The sequence below is a fragment of the Gouania willdenowi genome, chromosome 20, assembly GCF_900634775.1.
Source record: "Gouania willdenowi chromosome 20, fGouWil2.1, whole genome shotgun sequence".
In the NCBI taxonomy this organism is placed as follows: Eukaryota; Metazoa; Chordata; class Actinopteri; order Blenniiformes; family Gobiesocidae; genus Gouania; species Gouania willdenowi.
Window position 1 is genome coordinate 12,795,119 of NC_041063.1, and position 14,364 is coordinate 12,809,482.

At 36.4% G+C, this 14,364-nt stretch overlaps 1 protein-coding gene across 2 annotated transcripts; it reads right to left on the minus strand.

Annotated features, from left to right (window-relative positions):
* Positions 1-1,032: 1,032 nt before the first annotated feature.
* On the minus strand, positions 1,033-13,738 carry yme1l1a (YME1-like 1a). 2 transcript variants are annotated; one of them, XM_028434614.1, is made up of 18 exons: positions 13,568-13,738; positions 11,502-11,621; positions 10,171-10,339; positions 9,971-10,072; positions 9,773-9,882; positions 9,004-9,154; positions 8,667-8,750; positions 7,748-7,921; positions 7,510-7,662; positions 5,901-6,033; positions 5,362-5,424; positions 4,938-5,050; positions 4,291-4,446; positions 4,011-4,162; positions 3,790-3,916; positions 3,553-3,626; positions 1,992-2,078; positions 1,033-1,895 (listed from the first exon to the last, which is right to left on the minus strand). In XM_028434614.1, the coding sequence occupies exons 1-18, from the start codon at positions 13,601-13,603 to the stop codon at positions 1,755-1,757; spliced, it is 2,145 nt and encodes a 714-aa protein (XP_028290415.1). In that variant the 5' UTR covers positions 13,604-13,738; the 3' UTR covers positions 1,033-1,754. The 2 variants fall into 2 exon arrangements, with proteins under 2 accessions (XP_028290415.1, XP_028290414.1); XM_028434613.1 differs by having other exon boundaries at positions 8,643-8,750.
* Positions 13,739-14,364: the final 626 nt, after the last annotated feature.

Sequence of the window (14,364 nt, forward strand, 5' to 3'; positions counted from 1 at the left end):
TTTTAAATTAATTAAATCTCTCCAAGTACCCTCTGCAATGTTCTCCTGTACCCATAGGGGTACACATACCCCTGTTTGGGAACCACTGGTCTTTTGTGTTAGCTTAGAACTGTCTAACAGAGATTTGTCATTATATGCAGCACTGCTGAAAGCCTGCCGCTCATTACAATCAGATACTATACTACGTCTAAAACATGAAGGTCTGCAGTGATAGTGAATAGAAACATCTCTGACATGAGGCATATGTAGTTTCATTTATTTGATTGGTTGGACTATCCTGTATGTGATCAATCTGGGGTTGACTTGTACGTATACCTAATGTTTGTCTTTCATGGGAATTTTAAACTTTCATCACAGCGGGGCCACAAACATGTGATTGTATTTGATCCGAGGGCCATTTTATCAACTCTCATGTCAGCAATTAGAATATTGACCAATCAGAGCATTAATACAGGAAAGAACAGTTTTGTTTTTGTCTTTTTGTGTAGTTTTTGGAGTCATTGTGTTATGTATATTTCTTTGTTTTTTTTGTTGTTGCTTTGTGCGTTTTTGTTGACATTCTGTTGCATTTAGCTGTTGTCTTGTGTGTTTTCAGTTATTTTGTGTATTATGTTGGGCTTCATTTTACCGTACTACCAATTTCTTGAATTACAATTTTTGGTGGGTTTGCGTTTGCCTTGGGGGCCGCACATAATTGGCCCCTGGACTACCAGTTGCCCATGTCTGCTGTAAACCATCGGTACTGACCACAGCTAGCTTCTGTGTAGTCGTTAGCTTTAACGTGGCTAAATTTAAGCTTTTGTTTCCCTCTCCCAACTTAATTGTATTGACAGTAGCTACACTGAATAAATAAACCCTCTATTATATATTTGGTATGAAGGAACCAAATAAGCTAGACAAAGCAATTTTTAGCATTTTGTAAAAAAAAAAATTAATACTCCGTAAGGATGAAACCTAACTACACATTAAAAGGTAACAGCTATAACTTAAGCTACAGCTTTTAATGGTGATAAAAGTGAAACACGACACTGATTCATAAACGGAATCTTTATTTGAGCTTCAGTGAGGTTTTAGCCTCGAGGAGGCAATGAAATGACGTTTTTTTTTTGCTCCGCATACAGTTTGTCCTGATCAGTCACAGATAGGCTTAAATGAAGACAAGCCGACGTAACATGTTTAGTGAAACAAACACACACATTTGGGCACTTAAATAGGAACAAATACAACATATTGCATATGGTCAAGTAGTATGTAGAAGAAAATTTAAAATAAGGAATTTAATGTGAACAGCCATCTCCTGCACCATGCTTCATCCAACGTGTACAATCATGATTAAACTAAGCTAAAATGCTTTGGTGTTTATTGACCTGTGAAGTATCCGAATAAGCAGGATTCATGTCATATCATTCAGACGCCAAATACTATTGATGCATGCATCCAAGAGAGATATTTAGCTACAATAATTTAAGACAGGAGACCTTAAATTAACCCTCAAACAACTTTGTTTTCATACCTTTGACTTCATCTTTTTTTCATTCAACTTATTGTCAGATGTTTCAGCATTGAATCAAACAGAGCAAAATGAATCCAAAGATAAAGAAAAATGTACAGAAAGGGGGAAAAAGAAAAAAGCTTTTCACACTCGTTTCACATTGAAATACAAACAAATACAAGGCCTCCAAAAGGCCTGTGCAAATTTGCACATCTTTCTATAAATATATACATAATGGAGTCGAAGATATTTAATAAGGTTTCTAGTGGTCCAGTGATTTGCCCTCCAACACTAACTGGATCTCTTTCGCATCAAGTGTTTCATATGTCAGCAGAGCATCGGCGAGTTTTTTGTGCTCCGTACTATACGTCTTCAGGATGTTCTTAGCACGTTCATACGAACCCTGGTTATGAGATAAAAAAAATAATTACAAGAATGCAGCATGTTTTATTTTTTTTTAATTTCCAAATGACTGTAAATCATTTCAAAATGATCTCACCTTCAGTAGAACCCTGACTTCCTGTTCTATGGCTGCCTGTGTTTCTGGACTTTGTTTGGAAACATCTCCATAAGTCATCACACCCAGCTGCAACAGAACATCCACAAGCTTCATGACAAAAAAATCATGCAGATTTATTCATAACACAAATAAAAACATAACGTAGGCCTCAGATCAATACATCTAAGGGAGAATTCACACAAAAACAAATGTTAAAGATTAAAATTTCTGCAAGATTGTTTTTACTTTATCTTAAATGGTGGTTTGCTGACAAATGGTCATGTGACTTGAACTTCAGAAAAGTTTTACATTCTTACTGTGATTTCTTCTGTTTTCAGACAAAAAAAAAAAATACTGATTTGCTTAACACAATTTTTGTTAACACTCCTCAAGACTTTTGGGTGTTTTCGTGGAAAGCCATAATATTAACATCTGCCTAAGTTTTGGCAAAACTTTCAACCTGTGAAAGCACCAGAAACGTCACTATGGGGGTGTTTTTTGGGGATTATTTCATTTCAAAACCAAATTACAAAAAAACAGGTTGGTTTTTTTGTTTCATTAATTTAAAACCAGAAACAGAAAAGCGGAAAAACAAATACTAAAAAACAGATGTATTTTTCTGATTGGTGTTAAAATCAAAATAACAGCCTCTATAATATAATAATAGCCTCTATCTATACCCAGAAACTTTGAACGCATCTCGAGGAATGCGTTAGTTTAATGACGTACCATTTTTGTGCAGTGCACGTTTCAGGTGTTCAGCTTCGTTGTACACATCCAATTGCCGTTTATAGAGGGACTTTTCCATCAGTGCGATTGCGCTCACCTGTTGTGGTGCGCTACAGAGAATCATGCGCGCGCACGGAGCAGTATGAGCTCACGCCGGCATGCGCTTGGAGCGGCACATGCACCCAGCAATAAGGCTGGTTTGTGCATCCTGCGCTCTGAGCACTCAGGCAGATCGCCGCAACAGTATGGTTGTCATAAAATCCCACGGCACACCTGGACTTGCCTAACGGTACACCAGTGTGCTGCGGCACACCATTTGGGAACCACTGATCTAAGGAGTTAGGGTTAGTAAATGACTCTTATTCTCTGTTACAAGTCCACCGAGAAGCCGCAGTGTTTGTAACTGTCGTCACTTGCAGTCACAGATGGGTATATATAGAATTAACTGTGCATTTAAAAAAAAAGACAAACAAACAAAACAATATCATGTTGCCATTATTATTTTTGAAATACGCCCTGTTTTTTAGTATCTGGTTTTCATGTTTGCCTGTTTTTGGTTTTAAGTTAATGAAACAAAAATTTTTTATTTGGTTTTGAAACGAAATAACCAAAAAACAATGGGTACATGGATTATTTTGGTCTCAGTAGTGGATGAGAACAACTTTTGGATGAAATACATGTACAGTTTAAAAATGTTAGGGATCGTCTCCAACAAACTAGTAAATGGAAAATGTGAACAATGTTTCTCATACACATTTCTGAAGAATGGTGTTTTTTGTAACTTGCTTTTAAACATACAAATAAAAAAACCCAATTATGGTTACATTTTTACCTTGTCACTCATTCCAAACCTGGTCACCATCATTTTCGCTATTTTGGTCGCACCATCGAAGTCACTGGAAGCTCCTAAAATTTACCAAAGGAAAAGATTGAAAGTAATTCTCAGGCACATATAGATTTTTTGAGCAGTCATGTCTGATTTTCTTACATATTTGTCAAACCTTTTTAAAATTCTTACTAATACTTCTTCAATTTGGATAATAACAGACATGTTCTTAAAGTAACCCACCTGTAGTGATGTAATCATCTCCAAAGATGAGCTCCTCTGCTACTCTGCCCCCCATACTAACATCCATCTGAGCCAGCAGTTGGCCTCGGGTCTCATTCCAGCGATCGTTCTCAGGGAGCATCGACACCTGAATTAAAAATGACACGTGCTACTTTCAGGATCAGATCACAAAAACACCACCAGGTAAAGGAATCTATAGTGAATGCACAGGTGCGACATACATGGCCCAGCGTGGGTCCTCGGGGCATGATGGTGGCCTTATTAATGGGCATTGCATCTTTGGTGTAATATGCAACGATGGCATGGCCAGACTCGTGGTACGCAGTGATGGTTTTATTCTGCTTATCTATTACCACACTCCGCCTCTCTGGACCTGGGACAAAGACACGCAGAGGAGTTTGTGAGTAAAGCCTTCCATTCATTTCATTCACAGTCTGTGTAATGTGATCTGTGATATGTGGTGAGGGCAGCAGGGCTGATCTAAGCACTGTGTGCACTCACCCATGAGGATCTTGTCCTTAGCAAACTCTAAGTCCGTCATTGTTACCATCTCTTTCCCGTCCACAGCTGCCTTCAGGGCTGCTTGATTGACCAGGTTTTCCAGCTCCGCTCCAGAGAAGCCCACCGTGCCTCGGGCAATGATTTCTGCTTCAACAGCTGGAGAAGAATAAACACTGTGTTCACATAGGTAACCTGCGCATTCAGATCCTAACAGCACCATGACTGTTTTCTGACTCACTTTTACCATTACCTACAACTGTGGTTTGACATTTTTAGGCTCTCGTACCCCATTTCGCTTGTGTCAGACTACCACATTTTGCTTAGAAAACTATTTCAAAACGACTATAGAGCAAACACAAGAAACAGTATTTAGGCCAGTGGTTCCCAACCTTTTTTGGATCGTGACCCCATTTTCATATCAAGAATTTCTAGTGAACCCAAAGATAGACTTTTTTTTTTGTTACAGCATTTTAGTTGAATTAGATTTATATTTCACAAAGTGAAAGCATAGAAATGTGAGATTGTCATTTAAATAAAAAACAATTATAATTAAAACATTTCAAAAATTTGATTTTTTTTTCGAAAAAAAGACATTTTTAAAATTGGATGAATCCCAAATGTTTTGAAATATATCACAGCTTACTTACCAGGGTCGACTTTGATTTTGGAGAGGTACCAGTTGAGAATTTCTGTACGTCCTTTTATATCTGGGTGTGGGACAGTCACCTGTGTGTCAAACCTGCCTGGTCTCACCAAAGCACTGAAAAACACAATCATTTTCAGGGTTTTTAAAGTCACAATATGATAATATCATTAAAAGATTCAAATTTAAGATGTCCCTCAAACTTTGAAAAACGTGGATGTTCTTCCACTGAGCAATGTTAATAAAAGGATCATTCTCTATGCCAGTGGTTCCCAGTCTGAAACCACTGCTCTAAGATATTCAGCATTTTTAATTCATGTTTTTACTATGGCTAAGACAGGAATGGATTCGGGGAGAAAAAGATTATATAAAGCCATTCAAATAGGAAAAAATATGCATATGCAAAGGATATTTTAGTGTGAACATACTTATCCAAAGCCTGAGCAAAGTTTGTAGCACCAATGACGATGACGCCCTCATTTGGCTTGAACCTGCAAAACATCCACCCATTGATCACTATTTTGTTGTCTTGTGTTTGTTTGTTTAGCTGTATATCTTTTTCTGTCTCATAGTAAAAAAAAAAAAAACACTTTACTTGAAGTTTTACACTTAAGACTGAAATTATGCTGTCATTCGCATGAATAAGGAGTCTAAAAGGCTATCATTAAGTGTCGTTCGCTAAATTATGACACCTTTGGAGCTATGTTAGCATTTTTTGGGTTAGGTAGAGGGATCTAGTGGGGTTAGAGTAAAGATCGACAATTAAAGTGCCCATGTTAAGCTAAATCAACTTTTCTGGGCTTTAAACATCATTAAGTGTTATTTGGGCTTTATACACAGGCCCAAATAGCATGACATGTCATAGTAATGATAGCGAGTGTCAGCCTTTATGTATAAAACTTCCAGTAAAGTGTTCCTAAACATTCTCTTTTCTACAATCACATCAGTCCAACTACACAATGCTGACCCGTCCATCTCAGCCAGCAGCTGGTTGATGGTTTGTCTGGCATATGGATGCATCGGGGACTCGATCCTTTTCCCACCGACACTGTCCAACTCATCGATGAAGATGACACAGGGGGCGTTAGCTTTAGCTTCCTCTGCAGGCCACAAAGACAAAACAAATGATTATCAGAATTTTAGATGCTGAATAGAGCTCGATATATCGAGTTCTCTATTTCGGAGATATAGAAAATGATAATATCGCCTATATGTTATATACATTTTTATAGCCAGAAGTGAAAGTAATGAATTACAAGTAGTCACATCACTGTATTTGAGTTGCTTTCATGTGTACAGAAGTCCCTCACTATATCGCGGTTCACCTTTAGCGGCCTCGGTGTTTCGCAGATTTTTTTTACAGTGCATTTTTAAATGCATTTTTTACAGCGTATGAACGCACATTGTGTTGTGCGTCCTGATTGGATAATGCTGTGTTCACCCATTAGCGACACATCCAACTCGGTGAGTTTCACTGCCTGCTGAAGCGAGGAGCTGCGCTCCTTTTTCTCCTCTCATAAACATAAACCACCAGTGAAAAAAGCCGGTGTGATAAGCGGCTAATGCTATGCTAGCTCAGTGCTACAGAGATAAATTTTACCTGCTACTACCACCTCCTCGCTGATTTTACTCCACGCCAAATCCTTCCTAGTCTGTTCCTGGTGATAAAGGCTGTGTCATACAGCTCCAGGTGGTCACACACAGCTTCTACTCCATGGTTGAATGGGTGAACAGACCGGTGTCTGTGTTGACGACAGACTCAGAATGTGTTTGGCATCAATGTCTAATCACTAGCAGTGTGACTCTGAAGTATGTTTGAAAACAGATTTATGTTTTAAAATCTAAGAAGGTTTAAACTTTGAGAGTGTTTAAACAAGAGAGAAATGTTAATTGTCTGAGAAAAGTGTATAAAGTGTGTGTTGAGGGGTTTTACAGCCTTAAAACATGTCTAATAATTGTAAAAAATAAAGCTGACTACTTCGCAGATTTCACCTATTGTGGGTTATTTTTAGAACGGGACTACTGTACTTGTGCTTTTTGGAGTACATTTCTAAATCAGTCATTTTACTTGTACTAAAGTACATTTCTAAAAGAAGTAAAGTAATTCGTTACATTTCTACACCCAACCGTTACAGGGAACCGTGGCAAGATGTATTGCCAAAAATAAACGTGGGGGGTGAAAGTAACTAGTAACTTTTACTTTGATTACGTGAGATACTTTTTTCTTGTACGTCTTACTTGTACTTGAATACAATTTTAATCAAGTAACAGTACTTCTACTTGAGTAGGATATATCTACTACAGAACTCACTCACACGTGCTGTCCCTTAGAGGAGATGAGTCAAACGTGGCACATATTGCGCAGCTGTTTGTTAATAAATGTTCCTGTGGCATTTTGTATTAGCAAATTTAACCCAGAATTTTCTTTTTGGTAAGACTTTAATCGAAATAAAACGATCGAGATTTATATCGTCATTCTGAGAAAAAATATCAAGATATGAGTTTTGGACCATATCGCCCAGCCCTTATGCTGAACTGGTCGAATGTTTCATGAGCGTCACATCCAGGAAACTCACTAAAAAGGTTTCTGATTCTGCTCGCGCCGACGCCCACAAACATTTCATCGAACTCTGAGCCAGAGGCGTAGTAGAAAGGCACGTCAGCCTCGCCGGCCACAGCTCGGGCCAGCAGAGTTTTCCCTGTGCCAGGTGGGCCAATCAGAAGGATCCCTGGGAGGAAGAAGAGGGGACCGACAATGATTATAACACTTTCACTTTTAACAAAATCAACACTAAACCTAGGATATAACAATACCTTTAGGCAACTTTCCACCTAGAACAGTGAACTTTTGGGGGTTCTTTAGGAACTCAACAACCTCCTGCAGTTCATTCTTTGCCTCCTCGGCTCCTTTCACATGTTCAAACGTTACATTCTTCATCTGAACCGGGTCGAGTGCGGAGTCGAGACCAGATGTAGAACGAAACCTCACTGGCAAAGCCAAAAATGATTGGTTTAGTACATATCAGATAATAACATCAGACAAAATAACTTTTACATCAGTGGTTTTCAAACAGTTTTTGGCTCAAGTACCCCCGTTCGCTAACCTTTGAATGCAAGTACCCCCTTTGTCTGACTACCACATTTTGCTCAGAATTCTGTGAAAAACAGCTATAGATCATAATGGTGGAATGAATGAGTGATAACACACATTTTAAAGAGTGTAATTTTGTAAATAAGTGGAATGGAACAGTATTTAGTGGCTCCTGAATACAATTATTTCTATAGTTTTAATTATTTATGGTCACCTCTCTCCTGATGTGGGACCAACACTGACCCTTGTATTTTTAATTCATGTTCTAATCAAGATCATTGTGTGTTTTCTGTGTCATTTTGTGTATTTTGTTGTTGTTTGTCTGCTCTTTTTATTATTCAGTATGTTTTTTCTCTTATTTTGTGTGTTTTTGTGGTCGTTTTTGTAATTTTTGTGAGTTGTTGATGTTATTTAAATTTTTCTCTCTCAGTGTGTGTGTTTTTGATGTTGTTTGGTTGTTTCTTATGTCGTTTTGCACACCAGGTGCCTAAACAAGAGCCCAAAGAGAAATACAATAAGTAAAAAACTCTGTGTATTTAGAGATGCTAGCAGAGGTTTCTGTTTGTAAGGGCTGTAAAAGTTACGCACAAGACAGAAAGAATGAAAAGTGACACAAACCAGCGTCGGAAAAGAAGCCTTTACCCGAGAGAAACGGGGTTCTTGACAGACCATAAATGCCAACAAGCAGGAGAACCAGCAGGATCAAACGGGTTCTCCTCACAGAATCTGTAAAGATTAAAAAAAAGATCTAAAATGCACATTTACTCTACGTATGTGAATACATTAGAAGTTGTAGTCTTTATTTTCCCCCAAAGAACTGTTTTATTGTTCTTTAAATATTTTGTAGAAAAATGGAAATTTAAAAACACAACATTAAGTTAAATATTAAGTTATCATTTGAAGTTAACCTATTCTAAATGTGTTTTTGACACATTCTGCATGTTTTATTATTAGTCGTTTTTTTCACTGCATTACGTGCCTTGGGTTCTCTGAGTAAAGGCTTGAGCTCTCATGAAGCCTTCAGTGAAGCCCGACTGAAAAGCCTCCTTCTCATTTTCTGGAAGGTTTTTCTGATTTAGCACTTGATTCAGCGACAGGGCCTCAGATTCCTTTTCCCTAGACAGCAGCCTCTATGAGGAAAGCAGACATAAGTTTAAGTCTGTGTTATACACACCAAGAGTGGTTTCAAAACAAATTTACTCAGTGAATTAAAATTCTAACAGAAGACGTAAATATTCTCAGCTCTGTTGGAGTATAAGGCAGTGTGGAGGTAGATTTGTGTCTTTATTATTCAATTAAAAAAATTATCATTTCAATCAGAAAAAAATATCTTCTATTAAAAAAAACCTTTTCAATCAAAAAACAAAACCATTTAATTTTAAAAAGTTTATTTTTATTTTTTTTAAATAGATAAAATAAAAATAAAAGAAGTTTACTTCAATAAAAAAAAGTTCTAAAATGCAATTATTTGGGTCTCAAATTAATATTTGAAAACTTTTTTCTTTGATTGAAAATATTTATTTTTTATTGAAGTAAACTTGTTTTGATTGAAAAGGTTTTTTTTATTGAAATAAACTTTTTTAAATTAAAAGGTTTTGTTTTTTGATTGAAAAGGTTTTTTTCTTTATTGAAATACACATTTTTTTTGATTGAATAATGAAAACAAATCTATCACCATAGGCAACCACAACACTATTTTCAGTCACACACGCACGCACACGCGCACACACGCACACCATCAAGCAGACCTTCATAAACGTCGGTGTATGGGCATCAGAGTCTGTTGGGCCATCGTATTCAGACCTGACGTCTTTGGGTTTTGATCTGAAGGTTCTGAAACCTCGACTCTGGACCAACACTGGAAGAACAAACAAGAAAAAACTATTAATCATTCAAGCATATATTGTTTATATTCTGTCGTCCTGTTTGTAGGACTGGCTTCTTACCGGGCAGAAACTGTAGCTGTGAGCAAACAGCTTTTAGGGGGCTGTGGTACTGTCTGTGGGACAATGAGAGGCCAAAAATGCCAGATTGTCTGTGCGAGAATCCTGTAAAACAGATGGTTCACATACTTTAAATTTTTTATCTTTTTTTACAACCAAAAACAAATATGTACAACATGTGTCAACTCTAAGACTGAACTCACCATGCTTATTATGAAAAAAGCTGTTGGAGGAGACGTGGCTTGTCCTCCATAAGGAGGAAACCGTTGTAGGTTCCTGGGTTAATGGTGCAGGCAGTAATCTGCTGAGCAGCTCATCCAGCTGACATACGCCGACCTCCGACAGGCCGAGATCCCTCAGATTGACACTTGGCTATGAATCACAAAAAACTATTAGACATTATTAAAAATGTTTTATTGTTAAAAAAAAAATACACCTGATACCGCAAAGAAATAGAAATACAGTATACGCAAAAAAGAAACAAGTATTGGGAAAACAAACAATATTAGCCTGTGAAAATTAAAAACAAAAGTAACTGATGTATTTAAACAAGGAATAACATTTAATTAGGCATTGTTGTATTGAATATTTATTCTTGGGGACAAAAGCTTTCCTGTATAATGCTGGTTTTAGATCAAATATCACTATATATTCTTTACTGTTCACTGGTGCTGTCACATGCTGCACAGAAGTTTGGGGAAATAATTACGAAACAAATTTACAATCAATAGTTAAACTTCAAAAGAGAGCAATACGTGATATACAGTACATAACGCCAGATATTTAGATCATACAAATCCATTGTTCCACAAGTCAAAGTTACTCAAATTTGCAGATTCAGTTTTTCTCTTCCGGTTGTATTTAAGGCCAAAAATAAATTACCTGAAAATGTTCAAAATCTCTTTATTGAGAGGAAAGGGGTTTATACAAACTGAGAAATAAAATGGATTTTAGGTCTGTGAGTGTGTGGACAACAAGGAAAAGCTTTTGTGGAAATTAAATAGTGTACAGAAGAAATTTAAAAGAAAATGTTTTACATTGTATGACAATTTTTAAAGTGTGTAATATGTTTTTTTGTGTGTATTTAATGAAATTCATATAAAGATATGACTAAATTAATTTATTAACAGCAGCAATGGTTGGAAAACAGGATGCTGAAAATGTGTAACTAATAAGTGAAAAGGGGTGGGATTAATAAGTTTATACTTCCACCTACTCCGTTTCAAACACAAAAAGTATAAGTGTATGCAGCAATATATGTAATTGTTTGATTTTTTTTCTGGAGGGAAGCCATCTGCATCAAATCTTTTGTATATTGTAATATTGTTTTTTGCATTACTGCATTTGTTGGAAATAAAACAGTATATATATATATATATATATATATATTATTCCTTAACTTGCGGGTCTCTATTGGAGACATAAATGTAAAATCTTCCCACCATGATCCTATTACGTTATTCACTCCCAATCTAATGTCATTAGTTCTAGTTTTCTTATCAGCCCACCTTGTGTAAACATCGTCTTATCGTACCTCTTTTAAAATGGAGTTGTGCTCTGGAGAAAAGTCTGTGTGTAGGGCTTTAATTGTAGCAGTGGCTGAGTTTTTCACAGAGTGGAGAACATTGATGAGCTGACCCAGAGGAACCACCATCTGAGACACAAACAGAAAACATCACATCAGAATAGTTCAAACGTTACTGTATACATTTACTGAGAATATCCAAGATTATTGTTGAAAGACATACAGTGTATTTATTTGATACGCCAGGAATACTATACAGTGAGAGATGACAGAACTAATATAAAGGACAGGTTTCATACTAGGGGTGTGTATTGCCTGGCATCTGGCGATACGTTCCCTATCCTGATACATAGGTCACGATACGATATGATATATCTAGATATTAAAGTATAAGGCAATTATTGTATTTTGTTTTTATATATAGACGTAAGAAACAACTAATCTGTAAATGTGTACACCTTCATGAGAACATTATGTATGAAATATATTTTATTGGCATATGTTTATTGGCACATGTTGGCACATGTTGTTGCCAACATGTGCCAACAACTTAAAATAAAAAAATAACATAGAAACTGCATGTGGCTTTTAAACCAACTTTGACTTTAGTGTAATTTAACTGAGGTACATGCCTAGAACAAATAAATGCAGAAAGTTAGAACTTTCTAAGATTTCATTGAAAAAACACAATCACTATACCCCTCTTCACCCCCTCCCTCCTCTATGGACTATTGATGTAATGTTATTATGCAAATCATACTGTTAAAAACAACTAACTTCATTTGCCCTCGACTGTAGTTAGCAACCAGTGCTTTCAGTCCTCCCTGGGGTCAACCAATCATCATCCACTATAAATACAGCCCTGAGTGGGCGGGACTTCCTCTTCACATGCAGCTGGAATTGTTTGGTGGTGTGTGCCATGTGTCTTTTGAATGACTTCATTGTAAGTACAGTCTCATTTATTAGTGAGGATTATATTTTGGATTAAGCTAAATTAATGGTCCATTCTTGATTTAAGTTGTTTGGAAAGAAGTTTTGATCTGGTTAATTTGACTTTACTAAATATTATTTGAATTATCTACATTTAACTTGTAAAATCCATTAGGATTTTACAATTTATTGGACTTCATTTGAATAAGATTGTCATTTGTTTATATCTTTTAGAACCATCGACACAACATCAGCACTGAACCAGTTCTTACCAAACTCATGTCAAAGAAAAATAAACACCAGAATTGAGTTCAACCTTTTTCCTGTGTGGTCTGTGTGGCTCCAGTTGAACCATAATCTCCAACAAGTACATACATAAAACATACATTTTAAAAAGTACAATTTACATGATATAATATGTATATAATATACAGATACAATAACGAAATGCATACTATAATAAAGGTTCACATAATGATCAATATGATACAAAGATGTCATTTTTATATACGAAATTTAAAGTGGTCAAAAAGCTATATATATATATATATATATATATATATATATATATATATAGTTTCATACATCAGTCATGTTACGTCATTCACGTCATTGTTCATGTAGATCTTGTTGGGTTTTTTCTTATTTATTTTATATTTTGATAAGCGCATTGAGATGACTTTGTTGTAATTTGCGCAATACAAATAAAGTTGAATTGAATCCATCTGCGTGATGTTACGTCATTCACTCTTATGAAAGTGCCTTCAAAGAGTCGACACAGCGTTTAGGTTAATATTGTGGTTGTGGCTCTGGTTAACCTGAACTTATTAGAGTTGTTATTACACTTTAAACTCATTGACATTGAAGTAAGACTGCTCCTGATTGGATAGAGGGTGAATCTCAGTGATCAGCGGACGTGCGAGAGAGCACCTCATGTAAGACGGTGTGACGTAACAACAGCAATATGACATTAAACTAATGGTGAAACGTCTAAAATCATTGACAAAAGCGGAACAAAACTTAAGCGATACACATGTTTAGTGAAATCCTGCACTTTAGTTGGTAGATTGATTTATAAACACGTGGGACAGCTGAAGGTTAGCAAACACAACAAAAACTGATGCCAACCGGGCGCTTTACTTTACCTGCTGAGGCTGAAACGAAGTCACCAAAGAAAACATGTTGATAATAGATAACTTCAGATGTTGTGGGACAATGATGATGAGCCCAGAAATGTCCTTTTGTTATATCTTACAACTGTAGCCAGCTTAGCTAACACGTCACCGACAGCGGATTCTTCTTCTTCGGGGTTAATTTCAGCAAACATATATTGTTTTAGTCCTCCTTGTGGTGAGAAGAGAGAACGCTGTTGGGTCAGCAAAGATTTTATAGAAATAGTTGTTTAGGATTGTTTTAATTAAAAAAACAAATAATTCAGACATTTCAAAAATGTATTCAGAAATTTCAGGTGACCCCATTTAAACTCCAGCCGACCCCAACGTTGAAAAACACTGATTTAGTGGCTTCTGAATAGATATGTTTCTGTAGTTTTTAAAAAAAAATTTATTATCATTTCCGGTTCTCTCACGGCTGGGGTGGACTGGGACCAACACTGACACTTTATTTGTTTATTTTCCACTGTCTCTCAAGTACCTACTGTAGTTCCATTGCGTACCCCCATTTGAGAAACACTGGGTTGAGTGAAGCCCACTAACAGAGAGATATCCCGGAAAATAAACCTATCCATCTTCGTAGCACAGTCCCAATAAAGTCAGCACAGGGTTGACTTAGATTTTGGTTTGTTTGTCAGAACAAGGCACAGAAATATACAGTATAAACGCCTACACCTATATATCTATTGGATAAAGTGCGTACATGAACTTGCTTTTGGTCCTTTTCTACTCTGTAGAATTTACAAGTAGCACCGGAAATTCTATTTCAG

What these genes read in the sequence shown, in the direction of transcription:
- yme1l1a (XM_028434613.1), bottom strand. Translation starts at nt 13,603, where the DNA reads ATGTTTTCTTTGGTGACTTCGTTTCAGCCTCAGCAG. An exon ending in ACAGCTACAGTTTCTGCCCG is followed by an intron (nt 9,883 to 9,970) that starts GTAAGAAGCCAG and finishes TTGTTCTTCCAG; the next exon opens with TGTTGGTCCAGAGTCGAGGT. An exon ending in ATACACCGACGTTTATGAAG is followed by an intron (nt 9,155 to 9,772) that starts GTCTGCTTGATG and finishes CTTTCCTCATAG; the next exon opens with AGGCTGCTGTCTAGGGAAAA.